We start from the raw sequence: 20,580 nt of genomic DNA on the forward strand, positions 1-20,580 counted from the left end.
CACCTACCTAACAGAAAAATAGAACAAACCCGTTTACCATTATTTGATATGTTATTTAATTATTATATCACACCTTCTAAACATAATTATGTGTAAACCATTTACTGTATTATTAACACGGTTATCAACAATTTAACGTTTTGTATGTTATAATTAAATCTACACTTCTCCGAAACGATTAGGAGCAAATTCGAACCTTATTTTTTCTTTGGATGAAATTAGTCTGTCATCTCGTGTGTGTGTGTGTGTATATATATATATATATATATATATATATATATATATATATATATATATATATATATGAAAAATTGCAAATTCAAAATATGGTTAATTAAATAGTAATTGCAAATAAATGACTAAACAAAGCATTAGATTAGATTCTGTATCTGTTGTAACAGAATAAAAAAGATACTGTATCTGTAAAATACTAGTATAGCATATAATAGAAAGTGTAATTTAATTGAAAATTCCAAGAAAACTATATTATACGCAAACTCGAGCCATTTTTATTTTAATGGCATAATGCATCAGATCTGAACTTTGTTTGTAGTATTAAAAAAAGAGGGTCGCCCCTCACATATGCCGCAAAATTAGCGACAAATTATTTTCTACAATCCATACGCCATTTAATTAATGGGAATGTATTCCGTAGGTGGGGGAAATTAAATAATTTAAGGAGTATTTGAACATATTTTACATCTACATTCGTGTCTTGAACGCACACTTAAATTAATAACTTGATTTTTTTAAATGTGAATTACATCTCTGGGCTGTCAAAATTCTTAAAATTGTTATATCTTTTTTAATGGAGTCTTTTTTCTGAAAAAGAAAATACTTTCTCAATTTGATACCTGTAAAAAATTAATAAGTTGAATAAAGAAACTCAAAACAGAAGTAAAAATAAAAATAAAATAGCTCTGAAAAGTCTACTCTTTCTTTTTTGTATAATATGAAATGAACTTACGTTAAATGTTGGTAGCTATAATAAATAAATAGAAAAATGGAGATTAGACTAGAGATTGTCTGTGGACAAATCCTACCAAATTAACCAATAATAAGAATTTTTACAGAATAATGCAATATCATAATAAAATAAAAATAAAAATGATGAAACACTTTTTTGATTCTCCAGAACATAGTAATAAATATCCTATTAATTGCATGTTGACAATTTGGTGCTTATATGAAAAAGTCTAAGAATATTAATTATGGACAAATAAACAAACAAAAGTCAAAACTTAGATCATTAATCAGAGCAGGCCGCTTATGCCTTAATGACGTACCCTAGTACCAAGTACTGCCATCCCCATTGCTTAATCTACCAAAGCAATATGCATTCAATTCGTAAAAATATCCCCTGAAACTTAAAAAAAAAAAAAAAAAATTAAATACCTCTTTTTTTTTTTTTTCTCGTAAAACCTCTATCTAAGAATACTCTATATAAAAATAACCTCCATTTTGTTACAAAAAAATAACATCTATTACCAAACTCTATTTAGTAATAACCTCCCAATTGTTATACAAATAGCCCGATCCCAAATGTATTCCTATATAGAGGTTTTACTGTATATTCAATAACCTCAAAACTTTAAATGTTCCTAATTATTTATCATCATCTATTTGTCATTTCCTTTTTAAGACATGGCGAGCACTTTGATACATATCAGGACGTATCTCTCATATTTTGTATCCGAAAAATTCTACCAAAAAATAAAAGGGTTATTGAATGCAAATGAATAAGAAATATAAGATCATTTGAATTTTGGGTCAATAATTCTAGAGAGAATCATTTGCATTAAAACCACTTAAAATAAAGACTATTCAATGCTAAAACTTGGAAATTCCAATTAGATGAATTTGTTCTTTGACATGACATTAAAACCATTTATTCAAAAGTTTAAATACAAACTCCATTTTTTGTTAAAGTTTCAACAATACACGCTTTCATACAAAAATGCCAAGAGATGCCTTTTTTCCCAAATTAAACCAGCAGCAGCTTTCATACTGAAATTGAAAGCTATTCAACTAATTACCTCAGCGACAACAAAGATGACATGTATACCAAGTTCCTGAATGAAACTTCAAACAGCTGTTCTATTCACCTTCTGTTACCCTTTTCTTTTGCTTCCTCCGCTGATCTCTTAATCCTGAATCAAAAATTTGGAGAACTGAGAATATTGCATAAACCATACTATGGAATAAAAGGGGATAAAATAAAGAATGAAAATTGGCATGACTGGAATTTTTAAAAGTTTACTTTTCTTCTCATCTTTTCTTTTCCTCCTTAAATCCACCATACTTCTTCGTTTTTCGGCTGTCTCTTTTACGTCCATGCGCACCTGAGGAACAGAGTACAACCAGCATCCTTTTACAAAATTATTGTTTCTAATGATAATCCCACATGATTTGTAGCTTAATACACAATTTAAGGATTACTTTTTCATGCCTGAAGGCTGTAGGTGAATGCAAGGAAGTCTAGTCTTAGGAACTAAATCGACACCATAAACCAATAACAAGACGATGGATTACTAAATTTTCATGCTCAGGTTACATCACATCTGTAACTTCAATAGAAAAGTATTCAGCAATTTTTTTTGTAAATAAACCCAATTAAACAAGTTGATCAATCACCTTTTATGTGACCCCTCTTCCAATTAAGGTATGTTGTGTACACTAGGAACCGAACTCTAGGTTTAGCATAAGCGACTAGAGGCAAACAAACATTCAGCACTGTATCAAATACAACAACAGCATGCTCCAAAATCATATATCCTACCAGTTCATTTCCCAACTTGTGTTATTTACTTAACTGATATAGGGACATTAATTTTCACACTACCTTTCCTCACAATGACCATAACTTCAAAGTAGGAAGACATGCAGATTAGCTTAGAGGTAGAGAAGAATCTTGAAATTCTTATCCATGGAGAAACACAGACTTAAGTAATGTAAGACAAAAACAAGTACAGGTGGGATAAATTCTGATCCAGGATGGTACCTCATGACCAGCACTTCGGAGTGCCTGGAGTGGCTCTACACAATCCTGACCAATAACCACCAATTTTCTTCTTTTGTTATCTCTAACATCCATGCCTTTGCCCGACTTTTGTCTGGCTAATTCTTCTAATTGACGTTGCAGGATATGAGAAACACCACTCTATAAGAAAAATTTAAACTCTTGAAGTTAATATCATAGTATAGAAGTAGATGTATAATGACAGGTTACATAAATGCATTCTCGCATCTAGTGAAATCAAGGACCATAATGTACTTCCAAATGATAGCAAATTAGTTTAGAAGTCATGCCGCTAACGTCTCCTCAACAAGGGCTGTTCACATAAGCATCTTACATATCTCATATAAACGCGGTAACAATTTAAATTTGTCAACATGGGAATCCTTACAATTTGCAGTTCATGTTTGGACAGTGTCTTCACATTCGGAGTTCAGTTATAAAGAAATTAAAAAACATACAAACTCATACAATAAAATACAATTATTAGTCGATTCATTTTATGGACAATATGAGCATGGAAACTGATGTTTAAAAAAAAAAAAGTAGTAGAGAGGTACCCCTGCCAAATAGCGGCGTGAAAATGATCTTGGTTGCAATGGCCGTGAAAGGAGTGTATTCAGCTCCTGCAATTAATTTATAAAAAATGCAGTGAATAAATGCCTACTAAGGAAATTGAATTGGCCAAAGTACGAAGCTAAAAGAGGGTTCTCAATACTAGATGAAACCTGCTGTAATTTATTCAACTGCATAGAGGTGATTCTCTTTTGCTTATGTTTGTTCGCTATCTCATCTTCACTGTCATCCTTCTCCACATCTAACTCAATCAATTCTGCATTGCGTTCAAACCAGGTTTTCTTTGCCTTCTCCTGAAGGAATGAAATGCACTAGTTGAATATTAGACTGGAACCTTCTACATTTAAAATGACATAATAATTCACTGCGCTACAAAAATAATGCATTTCCTGGGGCCATAACTATAATATAATGAATAAAAATACTATTGTCCAAATCAACCTTAAAAAAAGAAAAAAGCTATCCCGAACATGAATGACAAATGAAATAAGAAAAAAGGAAAAAGTTGCAATAGAGCGAAAAGGTACTTCATTGAAAATCTTAAAGAAAATAGCAAAATGGAATATATTCACAAATAAAAATAACAGCTTGGACGTACAGAAACATGACGATTTGCATTGCAGTATTAACCTCAATCTAGTAAAACTGTAAACATCAACAATGCGATAACTTCAACGTCTAAATTAAAAATGTGAATCTATATAACCATGCCTGTGATTCTTTTCGCATCATCTTGTCTATCTGACGTGCAAGAGACAATCGCTTCATCACCTCAGGCATGTATGACTCCTCTAGGGGAAATCTTTGGAAGCTTTCCTGTGAAAAGAGAAAAAGTAATTTAGATGCACATGCTATTGCCAATTTATGCCAATGAAATTTGCTCAAGCTTGCTAACATCTTGCATCAGCACACTCACTTCTCCATCGAAGACAATTTGATTGATAGGGGATAAAAGAAATATAGACGAAGGAGAAGAATAAGATGCATGATTCCGAGAGGAATGACTCGTTCAAAAATGATAGAGAGCTTTCTTTTTTAGTATCCCTACCTTGGAAAATGATTTGCACAAGGAAGCAAATTTTGATGTGTCATTTGATGAGATCAGAGCAATGCTACATCCATCAGTAGAAGCTCTAGCAGTTCTTCCACTTCTGTGAACATAAACCTAACAGAAAAGTATAAGGAAAGGAAAAACAATAGCTTTAATCAAGTTATCATTAAAAGCATCCTAATCTTTGCTTACTTCTGCTGAATGTGGAAGCTGATAGTGAACAACAGTTCGAATCCCAGGAATATCAAGGCCTCTAGCAGCAACATCGGTTGCAACAAGTATACCATGTTCACTCATACGGAACCGGTCAACCGCCTGCAGTTATTATATTATATAAATAAAAAAATGAAGAGGAAAACAAAACTCACTGTGCAATTTAAAAGAAAAAAAAAATTACCAAAACATAATGAATAAAGCATGTCGTATGTCAACAATGGATAACCTTAAACTAAAGAAAAATCTTTAGGCACTCTACTTGCTGTGCCTTCATTCTCTTATTTCAAAGAATGAAGTTCTGGTACCATGTAGATGAAGGGCTTTTTCTATCAGTATCAAGCATAAAGCTTTGGAATCTGATTCTCTTGGGCAAGTTATGACGCAGTGTTCAAGAAATCAACTGACTAGCCCACCTAGACGCCTGAAATCGAGAACCCGATCGATTTTCCCCGATTCGGCCCCTCGGGCGTTTTTTGGCTGCCTGGGCAACACCTAGGCAGCGATCGAAACAAAAAAACAATTTTTTTTCTTTACTGTAATTCACTTTTGAACATTCTCACATGGTTGTTGGTGAATTGTGTTTATTATTTTCGAATCATTTCGGGACTAAGGCTTTGTTGTTGTTGTGTTGTATGTCTAATTGTGTTCTTTTTAAGACTTTACGTACATTGTTTCATAGTTTTCAGTGAATTATATTTCTTCTGGACATTATTTTTTACTTGTTTGAGTTGTTTCAATGATATTGTTGTTAAAATGTTGTTGTCACATTTTTAAGGTTATAAATATGCATGTTTTTCTATATTAAATCATTTTATATTATTTTTAGATAATATAATACATATTTTATAATAATTTGTTTATTAACAAATAAGGAAATACAAAAAAATAAAAATCCAATTAATTCCTGAGGGCCCTATCCACACAACTCGCGCCTACCGTTTTTTACAACCTCAAAAAACGGTTAAGCTTTAATTCATGATTGAAGTAGGAGTATGAGATGATTGCGTGCAATATCAGTAAGAAAATCATCATATAGTAGGAAACCAACTCATAATGGCTTGCATTTTAGAATAACATGTGAAGAAATTTCTTTATATCACCCTCATAGTAACTTGCATTTGTGTTAGGATAGCCAAATCTACTGATGTGTGAAAAATAATGAAATCTCTAAAAGCCAAATAGCTGCATTATCTAGTTCCATGAGTATGCACCTATTATGTTGGAACTACACAGCAATTTTTATTAGTTTTTCCAGATAATAAGAAATATATTCTTTGGCTAGGTTCGACTAATGAGCTTGTTACTTGTATCACCCCATTCAAGGTAACCTATTCAAATCGACTGATGTGTGAAAAATAATGAAATCTCTAAAAGCAAAATAGCTGCATTATCATGAGTATGCACCTATTATCTTGGAACTACACAGCAATTTTTATTAGTTTTTCCAGATAATAAGAAATATATTCTTTGGCTAGGTTCGATTAATGAGCTTGTTACTTGTATCACTCCATTCAAGGTAAACTATTCAATATCGCCTCTTACTGTTACCCAAACTTTCATGAATGCTTTTACCAGGCAAAAAGTGGAACACAAATATCCAACTACATCCCAAAGAGAGCAACAAACCTTCAGGCGAGCTCGCTGCTGCATCTGAGCATGAAGTGTCCAAACATTTACGCCAAGAACACGCAATACAGCAGATATATGACGCAAAGCTGCAATTGATGTACAGAAAACAAGTGTGCGGCCTTCACCATGAACACTCAATATATAGTACAGGAAAGCATCTTTGTCTTCTTCCCTGCATCTGCACTCCAAAAGCAAGTCCCGGTATCATCACATGATTTCAGAGAAAAAAAATCTCCTAATATCAAAAGATAAAATGCAAAATATCTTCTGTTGGTGAATTTTGAAACTAAGAAAGTTTCAAAGTCACAAATAAAGGCCACCTTCCAAAAGTAGAGGTGGGATCCTGGAATTGAATCACAATCAACAAGCCTTGGCTCATCTGATGTCCTTAGGAGTTAGGACAATAGAGTGACCATGTAACTAGTTCCAGGTCAAGGTAGTAAAATTAAAAATTATGGAGATGCATCTAAGGGAAAATGTGTTTTCACATGAAGAGGATGCTGGAAAGAGACACGAATTCATAAACATTATCAAAATGAAGAAAACAGGCAACTCGCTACTCAAGTACTCACAATATGTTCCAAAATCCAAGGCATGCAGTATCGTGCATATTCTACTATCCAACACTTCTGAACAGAACTTATACTTAAAAATTGCTCAGAGAAGGATAATGAGAGCCTCAACACTGATTTTATATCCAACAAACCAAACCAACTTACTGAATTGCATTTAGCAATATTCTCAGAGAGGACAAACATAAGATAACCACAATTCCACATGCGAACTATTTGTCAATACAAATAAATCCATGCAATAATAAAATCAGTTGGATTCCACATAATTCATTATTTAACTTATTGCAGGATGACCTTGATCTGTCATAAAACATTCAAAGATGCTTAATCTGTCATGCTTAGAAGCTGATAAGCAAGAAGAAAGGAAACGATCATCAAATACCTCAACAATTGCTTAAACATGTAATTAAAGTTTGGATTCCATCAAAAAGATGTATCCATGAGTACTTAACTCATCCAAATTGATAAAAATCTTGCTTCGGAACTACATAAAGCATTAAGCCATCAGATCTAGGGATATAACATATCCACAGAAAGTTACTTATTTGAAAGCTTTCCACATGGGCAAAGCAACTCAATCATGAAAAGTTGCTTTTGGCCAGAAAAATGTAAGAAAATAAAGAGAAGGCCAGGAAAAGGGGTTTTAGAGTAGGCTTATTATACATCCGCTTCTGCATACGCATGGCAAACAATCAACCAATAGAAATTCTAGCAACCAATTATTAGCTTGAAATTCAAAAAGCATCATGTGGTAAAAGGGTAAAGCACTTCAAGGAATCAAATCTTAAGCTGCTAATCCAATGAGCAACCACTAATGCATATCCACAACAAATTAATAACCAAGCAAAACAATTAAGTATTAGCTTCAAAACATCATGCTACATGAGAATATATCACTCACATATACCACGCATTTAGTTGCTAGATTCAGAGGGAAAATATATCAAAAAATACATACTCAACAAATGATTCCTCAATTCTATTTGCCAGGATTGATGCATTTGTCAAATCAATGATTGCAGCATTAGGTTTCATTCCTGCACGTTCAGACAGAGCTTCTATAGAATTCAACTCATCATCCATGGATTGTTTCGATTTTAGCGAACCCTGTTTGAGCTTCTTGCGAAAATCAGCAGATAATGCTATAGTTGCAGAGAACACCAACGTTTGCCTTTTCTTCCTTTGCAAGCTTGAGTCTGTCACGCAATTTTGTGAATTTTGTGTTTGCCCCTCCACAGACCCAGTGGCCATAGGAAGCATGTCAATTATTGACTGCAGCTCACGAAAGTGTCCATTTTCAATCATTCGGTCAGCCTCATCCAGCACAAAGAAGGACAAGGAATGTAACTGCAGACGTGGAAAACATAAAAAAACAATTAAGGTTTGATAACTCCAAGAAATTCTGTGCCAGATTGAATAAGACAATGCAAAGAAGATTGAGGATGTACGTAGAACAGATATTATCAACAGAATCACAATGAACAAGAAGCAAACTGTGATAAAATGCTTTCTAACTGTATTTTACTACTTATTTCGAGAATTATAAATAGTTCTTTGTGCTGTGCGGCACATTGGTGCTAGTTGAGAGAAGGTGCTGAACATAGATTGGAAGATGAAGCAATTGTTTGCATTTAAAAGCATGGCAAAGGCTGCATTCCACATAATTATTTTTCTGAAGGAAACAACAGTGAAAGAATTGTGCCAATTACAAAGACAGCCAACAATGTTGAAAAGAGATGATACTGGTTATGATGGCCACAGCGTCATAGACATCCATAGGTAGCAACTGGGGCATAGCTGATATATTGTGGATGGCTTCAGCCTACACAATGTGCAGAGTGACAACTCAATTATCATTTATTGGGTTGCCAAAAGCACAACTGTGATGACTCAAGTTATTGGCACATACAACAATCTTCCAAATTTTCAAAAAAAATTAACACAAATTCCACATTAAGTCACTGGTGAAGGATGGTGAGTATAAAAAAGTCTTTCAAGGGCTTTGTCAGTGTTTACAGAAACAGGAAGGGTTGTACCATTACTAGGTGTCCTTGGCTAGGACATTATGAGAGCAATAGTAAGCCTTCCTAAACTGTATGGATTAGCAGCCATTTTTTTGCATGCGAAACTGCAAACTAATTTTGGACTCCTAAAACTGTCATAAATTCCAACTTCTGGATGTGAACAAGTAGGAATTGAAGTAGTATTAAGAACCCCATTGCCACTCCTCATCTTTCACAGGTGAGAACTTACTTCAACGAGATGATTTTCCCCTCCTGACATAAGTTCCCACAACCGACCAGGAGTTCCAACAACAACCTCAGGCCTTGCTTTTAAAAGTCTTTCTTGTTTTTCACTTGACATCCCACCAACAATAGGAACCACCCTAATGTTAATACCTTTAGCTGCTTCCTTTAAATGATCCGTAACCTGAAAAGAAAAATAAATAATCATATTGAGAAAATATAGTACTACACCTAATGAACTCAACACTCCTGAACCTTGCCAGTTGATTCGATTCAACTGAGTACATAACTTACTTTTGGTAATCCAGTTGTATTAACTTGTTTTTGGTATTTCACTTCTCCTAACCACTACAGAGTTGGGATGCCTGCCATTATACAATGATGTTACCAAGCCATTTTTGCATATACAGAAGTGTATACAGGCATCTACTTTCCCTAGAACCTTCCCTCTCTCTACCATTATACTATCTAAAAGCATCATCTAGCATATCCACTTATCAGTTATCACTCAAAATCAGAAAAGGTGAAGAGAAATATTATTGACATCCACTGTGCACAGCATACCTAAAAGTAAGCATTCATCCAAATCCAACTCGTTGGATCTCTTACCAGAAAGATGCTAGATGATTTTTTATTTTTCATCTACAAATACAATCATACACAACCAGAGTAAGAAGAGAATGGTCATATATATAATCTCTCTCCTTCCTTGAAAGTGTTTTGTATATGTCAACCAACACAACAGAAACAGTAGGGAAAATGTTGGATGCAGAAACCCAGAAAATAGTTGGAATACATGGGAAAGAGAAGTGATTCATTGTAAAAGGGGAGCAAAACCAGTTACACATAAAGTGAAGTAACAAACTGATGTACCTGGATTGCAAGCTCCCTTGTAGGAGTAATGATAAGTGCCCGCAAAACACTGTTTGGAGCAAATTTTTCAGCTCCATCACCCATTTTGTCAGACATATTTTCAGCCTTATCTCTTTCTTCCAAAAGACGCTGCAATATAGGCAAACCAAAAGCTAGTGTCTTCCCTGAACCAGTCTCTGCAGCACCGACAACATCCTATCGCATAAAAGCATAACAATGACCACCAGACAACGCAGCATTATCTGCAAATAAACCTCAAGAGAATAATTTTTCCACAAACCTTTCCTTGATGAGCTGCAGCAGGAATAGAAGCCTTTTGTATTGGAGTTGGCTCCTTGAACCCAAGCCTGTATATTGATTTCATGAGCAATGGATGAAGTCTCAGCTCATTCCAAGCATAAAATTCAGCCTCGTCAACTGATTCCCCATCAACATCATCCTTGTCATCACCAACTGTATTTAGAGAAAAATTCGCAAATTGATGATAAATTCCAAAGCTATCATGAAAGCAAACGCAAATATTCAATATTAATTGTTCAAAATTAATGACCTTGAACTTGCAACATAGTGCTTAAAGATGATAACATAACATATGACTAAGAAATATTAGTAACCTAACGAGTTAATGCCTTGTAACAACAGAAAATTATTACAGGCCTAAGAAAAGATCTGCCTGAATCAAGCTAAATATATGGTACTGCTCAAGTGTATAAAAAAATCTACCAGCTTCAGATTCCTCATTTTTCTGGGCATCCTTTGCCTTCTTTTTCTTCTTCTTCCTCTTCCTCTTTTTTGCATCATCTAAAGTCTTTTCCTGCTCCAGTTTATCTTCCACTACATCACCAGCATCACACTGCCTCTCTTTCTTTGCTTTTACTTTTTTCTCAGACTTCCCTTTCTTAGCTTTAGGAATTTCTAAACCATAATCAACCTCATCAATCTCTTCAAGCGACAGAAAACCTGCATTTCACCCGTATTGGAGAAAAAATCCATAAATTAACTCGCTATCCAAGTAAAAATGAAGTAAAACAACTCCAAACATATTACTAATCTCTTCTGACTAAATTTAAAGAAATCATCCACTCACTGAAATTTAGCATGTTATATGCTATGATCAGACTAATATCCAAATTAAAAGCTTAAACAACAAGTATAATAAAACCAAATCTTAAAAAATTTCATTAGTCCTCTTTTACGCTTTTCTTTTTGGTTACACTGAAATCAGAGGTTCAGCAGTGTTTTTGTCAGAGTAAGCAAGGCGTCAATGGTCCTTTTCCGTAACTATCAGCGTATATAAAATACCTAAACCCCCAAATACCATGATGCACAACTGATTCATTATCAAATGTCTAAACAATATAATCTATCAGCTAGTCTAAACAGACAAAAATCCTAATTTTCAAGAAGTCGTGTAACGCATTACTATTTACTCAAAAACGAAAGAGAAAGATTGAATTGGAGAACCTCCTTCAAGCTCGTGAGACCCAACAAAGGCAGAGAGCGTATCATCTTCTGGGAGAGATTGGTTCCACGGGAGAGTGTCGAAGCGTTCTAGCTCCGGGTCGTGCAGATTTCTCTTTCTCTTTCCCTTTCCTTTTTTGTTTGAGCACTTAGAAGAGATCGCTGGTTGCGGCGGTGGCGAATTGGCGGCCATGGGAGAGTAGCTTATGAGTTTGCAGGAAGTTTTGTGATATGTTAAAAATATTATTAACGTATTTTTGAAATACCATATTATTATTTTTTTTGGAACAGAAATACTGAACTATTTATTTACCTGCTGACATGCCCAAGTATCCGCCTAGCCCGTAGCCCTTGAGCCGGGTTTCGAAATGAAAAAATTGTTCATAGTCCAGACCATTAAAGTCCGACTATTTTTTGGACAGATTTAAGATTTATAAGAAATAGTACGGATCGAGCACGTCTAAATTAACAATCGACTGAGTTGGCTTTGGACCAAGCATTTTTAGATAAAAGCTCACTAGGTCTGGTTTGATCCCAGACCAACCCATGAACATGTCTTTATTATTAACGATTTTGATATATGCAGCTCGCAATATTTAATGCAACAGTTTTTTAGTGTCCCGATATGTATTTAATATGCATTGAACTTTTAAATATAGTAAAATCAATTTTTATCAATGTATTAAGTATTTAATTTCTTTACAACTTATTTTACACTTACCAAAAAAATTGGATTCACGTCCGAAAACTACAATTAAATGAGTTAAATTGTCTTGATTTTAAGGAGTTAAATTTTCTTAATTTTAAAATCAATCAGAATTATTTTGATTGAATTGGAATATCGATAAATATAAATATTATTATATCAAGTTATATAATAGTATCTAAATTTATTAATTGCGACACGATGAGAGAAAGGGCTATGGAGAGCGAGCGGGTGAGGGAGAGGTCACGGGAGCGGGATCGAGCGGCGCTAGGCGGACGGCAGGCGAGGAAGGGGGGCGAGTGGCCGGATCTGGCTGGGGGATTGGGAGGTGGGGTGGATTTGGGGGCGATATGGGAGAAGGAAAGGGGCGACAGGGACGCGGCTGGGAATGGAAGGGGCGAGATCTACGGATCTGGGGTGGTAGAGGGGAGAGAAGCGGGAGGTTCGGCATTCCAAGAGGGCCACTCGGCAGTTCTGAAGGGCATGCCGGCAGGCCAGGAAGGCGGGATGGGCGAGGTCTTCGGATCTGTGGCGGAAGGAGAGAGAAACGCGGGCAGTAGGGGATCGGCAGTCCAGGGAGGCGGGTCGTCAGTCCATGAAGGCAGGCCAGCAGTCCAGCAGTCCAGGAGGGCGGGCCGGGAGTCCAGGGGAATGCGGTTCACGTCGAGTCCATGTCCAATTTGAAATTGGGTTCTAGGTCATTTGTTGACGCCCTGAATAAAAATTCTATCGAGCAAGGCTTGGGGAAAACCTCCTGGAGAGATACAGTGATGGGGGTGGTCGAGGAAGAACCCGTGTTAGATGAAGAGATTGTAGAGGATGAGTGATGGGTGTCGAATCCACCAAAGATAATTATAACTTTACTTAGCCGAAAATAAATTATAAAAGAGCAAGTAAAGGTCGTACCCAAAGGATTAATACTAATCTAATCACAAATATAACCAAGCAATTAACAAAAAAATAAATAAGGGGGATTGAAATTGTTGATTAATGAATAAATAAAAATTGCAGAATCAAATTGAAATTGAATGTAAAATTATATGTTGGAATTTCAGTTAAGGGAGATTCCGCAGGCCAAACAATTATTTCCCATCGATCATTGACAGTGAGACATTATCCGCTTAGAATTTAATCTGTCGAAAGCATTAGGAATTAGAAGGACCCAACCTAAGTTAACCGAATTCTTAGCGATTCCGATTCAAACCAAATTACATATTCATACGCTTGATAATAGCTAGGATTTCAGATGATTACAAATCCTATTTCCTAACATTGTTCGATGAATGAAAAAGCAAAAGTCTGGCCAAACCTTCACCTGAACTTTCATTGAAGGTATGATTTCATAGATCAATAAATATGTAAACAGATCACATAAAATTAGATTACTGAAATTAAGAACAACAATCTCACAATTGAAAATAATGCTCGCCTTTGATTAATCCCTTAACCGAATAAAGTATTTAGCTACACATAGTCATGAAATCGACTATGATAGCCATTAAAGACGATAATAAATAAAGCTAACTAAGAAACCAAAAAGAGAAAAAAACCTAAAAAGAACTTATCCCCCAAGGTGTAAATTCTCATCTATTTATAGAGAAAACCCTCTCCTAAAAGTTGGGTAACAAAATAATATCTATCTAAATCATCAACCTCTTTTACAAATTTCAAATCCCTGATTTTCTGCCTTTTATTTCGAGTTGGAAAAGGTCCTGGTCAATTTGAACATCAGAAGATTCGGAGGTCCTTAGTCTTGGGCAAGACTAACTCCATTTTCGCTTCAGCTCCTTTAATTCAGCACCAAATTCCTTTCTGGTCTAAAGTTTCTCTAATTAAGCTCAATTCTGCTCCTTTTAATCATTTGAGTCCTGTGGAGGCAAATCAAACCAAAACAAGCAATAATACCCAGAATAACACCAAATTAATTAAATAACCTAGCACTAAAGTGGACATTTGAACGTTGAATTGGAAACTTATCAAATACCCCACACTTACCCAATGCTTGTCCCCAAGCATATCAGATCATGTCAACAGCTCTTTACTCTTATGATTTCGTGTTTACCAACCTTTCTCAATCCCCCTCATAATGTAAAGATTATCAGCCATCAACTCTCAAAGCTAAGACATTATTCATGTTTAAACATACAATGTAACCACTTGAAAAATCTCAGGAAACAAGCTTTTGACCATGTACATAAGGTATGAATTAAAATCAACAACACCCTCACGGAAGCCACTCATTGCACTCAAGTGTTTAGGCTATGATTAGTTTTCAAGGAATCACTCAAGTCGCAATCTAGAATGAAATTACCATAAGCTTGCCAATATATCAAATCTCCACCACTTAGTATGAATTCAATCAATAAATCAAAGGGACTTAAAACAGGGTGTAACATTGGCTGGGGTTAGGGTTTGGAAAGGAAATGAATGAGAAGGGTAATTGATGAAAATGGAAATGGCCAAAAATGAAAACCAAAACACAATTATGTACAAATTACTTACAATTCTCAAACTTCAGAATGAATGAATGAGACGAACTTAATCAACTATAAACAAACCGAAATGAACAAACTAAACAAAAATTTGTTTTGTTCTTTTTGCTTTTTTTTTCCTGTCTCTGATGTTTTTCTTTTTCTTTTTTTTTCTTTTTTTTTTCTTTGAGGCTTTTTTTTTCTCTTTTTTTTTTTACTAAAGATAATACTTCAAGCTAGAATAAGAAAGCTACTGCTTTTCATGCTAATGTCCATTTAGACACTTTTTGAAGCATAACCACATATAATTAAAGGACTATTCAATTGAATCCTTATACTTTAACGAACCTGTGGTTTTTGAATATGGACATTGCTCAAAGCAACAACTAAACATAGAAATAAATGAAAGAATATACAAATTCTGATGGCTAGAACGTCCCTGGCCAAGGGACTCGAACAAAGGTGTGTCAAAAATGGGAAAAAGGCTCAAATGTGGCTAACTAAGGGCTGGTACTGTTATTTTTGTTAGTCTTGAGCAAGACTAAGGGTTCGAATTTTATTTGAAATGGCTAAGAAAAGAAACCTACTGCCCTTATCATTTTTAATGCTTGAATACATTAGTGTGGTCTCGAAATGCATAACATGGCAAGTTCTAGAATTCCAAACTAGAATTGGATAACACTCAGAAAGAATAGAACAAAGTGTAATGTTTTTGTTCTTACATTTAGGCTAAAAAACTTTCCAAAAATTGGGGTAAATTGGTGTTGTTTCATTCAAAACGTCTGTCATGTAATGGGAAATTAATCAAATGGTTCATATGCATGATCAAGACAATTGTGCAATCCCAACCTTTTGAAATCGACAGCATTATTCAAAACAAAATTTAGGGGTTTCAATACTGAGTTGGCAACCTATTTTCAACCAAGTGCAAAACTGAGAGCTAGCTTTGTTATTTTTAGGGACAAAACAAAGGGTGAACACCCCACACTAGACTCGAACATATTTTCTGGGTTTTTTTATTCGCTTGAGGTGGACACCTCACACTAATTTAGCACATATTCCATGAAATTAAACCCAAAAATTTGCAGCAGTAAAATAAGGAAATTTCAGCAACATATTAGCACCAAAGCCTAGAAAATTTGCATCAATTAACTCAAAAATTTCAGTAGTAGACTTGCTAAAATTTCAGCAGCAGATTCATAAACCAAATATACCAGCAGCAAAATTTCAAACCAGTCAGAAGCTAGAAGCTTTTTAACAAATTAACCATCACAACCCAAATTAGTCAAGCACTTCTATATAAACATCTCTCCCCCTCTTTTCTCCTCGCATTGTCCCAATGCGGAATTCAAACAATTAGGGGCAAAGGGTAGCAAATAAAAGGAAAGTAATAGATTGAAATGAAAATTTCGCTTACTGTCCTATTTGAAGGAGGTTTTTCAGAGGAGAAAGAGGCTGCCAGTGTTGAAGTTAAAGACTGTGGTAGATTTATCTGCTGGAGAAGTGGGCGATTACAGGTCTGTAGGAGTCGGAGTTGCTGCTGGTGGCGGTGGTTGAAGGCTGTGAATTGAGTGTGGTGGCGGTAAGGGTTTTATGGGAATCGAGTTCAGGGAAATAATTGAGATAAGAGAAAGAAAGAAGAGTGGCGAGGGTAAAAGAAAGAAAGGAAATAAGGGTAATTGTTTTTAACCCTCTTTTTCATTTTTTTCTTTCAACATATTGGCCCCCCTATTAATTCAATTAACTCTCTTATTTCACTCCTTTAGGCTTATTTCTCCATTCTTTCCTTCCCTACAGACCTGCAAATCAGAATCCAGAACCACAACTTAATTGTAGAAGATGATGATAAAATTGGTTATTCCATATGAATTGAATAAATAAATAAAAACAAAGACTGAATATAAATGACAGATGCTGGTCCTGGGCAGGACCATCACTGCTGAATATAAATGACAGATGCTAGTCCTGGGCAGGACCAACACTAGGTTGCCTCCCATTAGCGCCGCTAGTTAACGTCTTTGGCTAGACGGAATCGAGCTTCAGGCTAGTCTCCAGGAACTTGTATCTTCATAACTTCACCACTTTCAATCGGGATATTCTCATAAAATGGCATAGGACTATTTAATTTTTGCACTTTCCCATTCTCTAAACGCTGAATTTCCACAGCTTCATTCCTTAGTTCCTCAAGCTCTTGTACTTTCAGCTTCCTAAGTTTTCCTGCTTCATCAATATTCATGTTACACTGCTCAATTGCCCATAAGGCTCTGTGTTCTGATTTTGGTTCCTGCAAAACGGAAGCTAAAAGATGTTGAGTGGTGTGTGAAATTGTTTCAGCATTAGAACGCCCAGGTTCTGATTTCAGAGCTGCCAACTGTTGCATTACTTCCTGCACATCTTCTCCAATCTCCACTTCTTTCTCCTCTATTTTGCTGCTCACATCTAAGCTTTCTACCTGCATCTTGTCTTCCCTACATACTTCAAAAACTTGATGAGTTATTGGTTCAATAGCATCTATGCCACAAACAGAAGACACTTCATTAGGAATTTTCATGGCCTTATAAACATCAAATTGAACAATTTTACAATCAAACTCCATAGTCATTGTTCCTTTGTGAACATCGATTTTTGTCTGAGCAGTTGTTAGGAATGGTCTACCTAACAGGATTTCCGATGAATCTGAAGAGTGATCTTCATCTTCCATGTCTACGACATAGAAATCAGCTGGGAAAATTAAACCATTAACCTGCACAAGAACATCTTCCAACAAACCTTCAGGATAAACTATAGATCGGTTAGCGAGTTGGATTACTACTCCTGTTTTCTCTAAAGGACCAGCATTTAAAGATGAATAAATTGATTTAGGCATGACATTAATTGACGCTCCTAGATCACACATTGCTCTCTTAATACTAGTATTCCCAATTTGACAAGAAATAGCAAACATACCTCTATCCTTACATTTTTGGGGCATTTTGTTTTGGAGTACAGCAGACACATTCTCACTCATGGTAATCTTTTCATACCCAATCTTTTTAATCTTGTTAGCACACAATTCTTTAAGGAATTTAGCATATCGAGGGATTTGTCTAATAACATTAAGCAATGGAATATTCACCTCAACCTTACGAAATACCTCAAAGATATCTTTCTCCTCTTTTTCTTTCTTTGATTTGGCTAAACGACTAGGGAAAGGGACCTTAATTACAAAAGGCATGTCTTGCTCTTCGGATGACTTACCAATTGAACCTTCTGTAGCTAAACCTTTCGTTTCTTTTTCGAATACCTCCTCTTTGCTTGCAGATTTCTCTGACACAGTCTGTTCTGATTCGGAAAAGGACTTAGTCTTGGGCAAGACTAAAGCTTTTTCGCTGCAGAGTGAGATTGCACTCACATTCTGTCTCGGATTCGCCTCAGTTTGTGAAGGCAACTTCCCTTGTGTCTGAATTGCACTCAATGAGGCCGCAATCTGTCCCATCTGTTTTTCTAGGTTCTGTAAGTTTGCTTGAAGGCTGGTAATCACCTTGCTTTGTTCCTCCTGAAACTTAACCAAATTAGTAATGACAGAATGATCATTAGAACTAGATGCTATACCTGAGTTTGGGTCGGACTGGGGAGGTCTGTACTGTTGTGGATGATTTGGTTGCGGGACACTGTTTTGCTATTTATAACTCAGGTTCGGGTGATCACGCAATCCGGGGTTGTATGTGTTCGAGTATGGATCATAGGTCTACTGCGGCTCCACTCCGTGGTGATCTATGAATTATGATGTATAGTAAGATGGCGGGCAAGACCAAACAAATCACCGCCGTCTAAAAAGGCACTCAGATTCAGGAATGGGACTTGAACCGCATAGACCTTCATTTATATGGAGGTTGCCCCTGATATCCGAGGACGGCATTAATCTGTTCCAGTGTTCCTTCATGCAATGTGGGACATTTTTCTATAGCATGTCCAATAACCGAGCATATCCCGCATGTTTTCACTTGAGCTATCTTTCCTACAACCAAATTTTGTACAAGAGATGTCAAAGTATTTAATTTTTCTTCAATGGAAGAAGTGCCTACCTCATACGCTTTTCGTGGAACATCTTGTTGTTTGCCAAATTGTTGGGAAGTTGCTGCCATGCTTTGGATCAATTCTTTAGCAGCAGATGGCGTTTTATCAATGAGGCTTCCCCTACTTGCAGCATCTACCATTTTTCTTTCCATGCCTAACATTCCCTCATAAAAATATTGAATAAGAGAATGTTCAGTTATACCATATTGGGGACAGCTTGCACATAGCCTTTTGAACCTCTCCCAATAGTCATGGAGTGTCTCAATATCTTTTTGTCTGATACCGCTGATTTCTCTTCGGATCATTGCTGCCCGTGAAGCTGGGAAATATTTTTCCAAGAATGCTTGTGCCATACCCATCCATGTTGTGATGGATCCAGAGGGCAGATTGAGAAACCAGTCTTTAGCTGCATCCTGCAAAGAAAATGGGAAAGCTCTTAATTTCACTTGTTCCTCAGTTATTCCTTGGGGACTCATACCTGAGCAGACTGCATGAAATTCTTTGAGATGATTATGCGGATTTTCGCTTTCCATTCCATGAAACTTAGGCAAATAATGAATCAGTCCCGATTTAAGTTCAAAAGCTGCATCTAGGACTGGGTACGTGATGCACAGGGGCTGCTGATTAGCCTGAGGCGTATAAAGCTGTCTTAAGGTTCTGCCTGCCATCGTTTCTCCTTCAGATGACTCGCTTCCTTCGCTGGAAATTTCCTCTTCTTCACTAGAATTGGAAGTTTCAGACCTGGTCATATATGGAATTAAATCAACTTAAATTAATCCCCGGCAACGGCGCCAAAATTTGATGGGTGTCTAATCCACCAAAGATAATTATAACTTTACTTAGCTGAAAATAAATTGTAAAAGAGCAAGTAAAGGTCGTACCCAAAGGATTAATACTAATCTAATCACAAATATAACCAAGCAATTAACAAAAAATAAATAAGGGGGGTTGAAATTGTTGATTAATGAATAAATAAAAATTGCAGAATTAAATTGAAATTGAATGTAAAATTATATGTTGGAATTTCAGTTAAGGGAGATTCCGCAGGCCAAACAATTATTTCCCATCGATCATTGACAGTGAGACATTATCTTAATTAACATGATCTGGATTGGTTATAGTCGTTCCTTATTCATTCCCGACCTAATCCTTCCTTAATTGTAAAGCAAATCCTAGAGCGCCTAAAGATAAGCTCCTATTCGACAGACAGTTCTAGCTTAGCGCTTAGAATTTAATCTGTCGAAAGCATTAGGAATTAGAAGGACCCAACCTAAGTTAACCGAATTCTTAGCGATTCCGATTCAAACCAAATTACATATTCATACGCTTGATAATAGCTAGGATTTCAGATGATTACAAATCCTATTTCCTAACATTGTTCGATGAATGAAAAAGCAAAAGTCTGGCCAAACCTTCACCTGAACTTTCATTGAAGGTATGATTTCATAGATCAATAAATATGTAAACAGATCACATAAAATTAGATTACTGAAATTAAGAACAACAATCTCACAATTGAAAATAATGCTCGCTTTTGATTAATCCCTTAACCGAATAAAGTATTTAGCTACACATAGTCATAAAATCGACTATGATAGCCATTAAAGACGATAATAAATAAAGCTAACTAAGAAACCAAAAAGAGAAAAAAAACCTAAAAAGAACTTATCCCTTAAGGTGTAAATTCTCATCTATTTATAGAGA

At 35.7% G+C, this 20,580-nt stretch overlaps 1 protein-coding gene across 3 annotated transcripts; it reads right to left on the reverse strand.

The window, feature by feature from the left end:
* Positions 1–1,108: 1,108 nt before the first annotated feature.
* Positions 1,109–11,896, reverse strand: LOC136219451 (DEAD-box ATP-dependent RNA helicase 13). Of its 3 annotated transcripts, none has more exons than XR_010684163.1 (16): positions 11,647–11,896; positions 10,906–11,142; positions 10,463–10,635; positions 10,183–10,377; positions 9,317–9,493; positions 8,022–8,410; positions 6,486–6,666; positions 4,836–4,958; positions 4,641–4,757; positions 4,304–4,408; positions 3,745–3,885; positions 3,577–3,642; positions 3,002–3,160; positions 2,261–2,342; positions 2,037–2,150; positions 1,109–1,366 (listed from the first exon to the last, which is right to left on the reverse strand). XR_010684163.1 is itself a non-coding variant. In XM_066006861.1 (15 exons), the coding sequence occupies exons 1-15, from the start codon at positions 11,834–11,836 to the stop codon at positions 2,098–2,100; spliced, it is 2,388 nt and encodes a 795-aa protein (XP_065862933.1). In that variant the 5' UTR covers positions 11,837–11,896; the 3' UTR covers positions 1,824–2,097. The 3 variants fall into 3 exon arrangements, 1 of the variants encoding a protein (XP_065862933.1); XR_010684162.1 differs by having other exon boundaries at positions 1,110–1,360; XM_066006861.1 differs by lacking the exon at positions 1,109–1,366 and having other exon boundaries at positions 1,824–2,150.
* Between the last annotated feature and the right edge of the window lie 8,684 nt (positions 11,897–20,580).

This window comes from Euphorbia lathyris, chromosome 2 (genome assembly GCF_963576675.1).
Source record: "Euphorbia lathyris chromosome 2, ddEupLath1.1, whole genome shotgun sequence".
NCBI lineage: Eukaryota > Viridiplantae > Streptophyta > Magnoliopsida > Malpighiales > Euphorbiaceae > Euphorbia > Euphorbia lathyris.

Bases quoted from the DNA above. Each gene is read 5' to 3' on its own strand.
- LOC136219451 (XM_066006861.1), bottom strand. From the start codon at position 11,836: ATGGCCGCCAATTCGCCACCGCCGCAACCAGCGATCTCTTCTAAGTGC. The intron at 11,143-11,646 runs GTTCTCCAATTC...GGTGAAATGCAG, and splicing joins GTCTCACGAGCTTGAAGGAG to GTTTTCTGTCGCTTGAAGAG. The intron at 6,667-8,021 runs GTATGTATTTTT...TTTGGAGTGCAG, and splicing joins ATTGAGGAATCATTTGTTGA to ATGCAGGGAAGAAGACAAAG.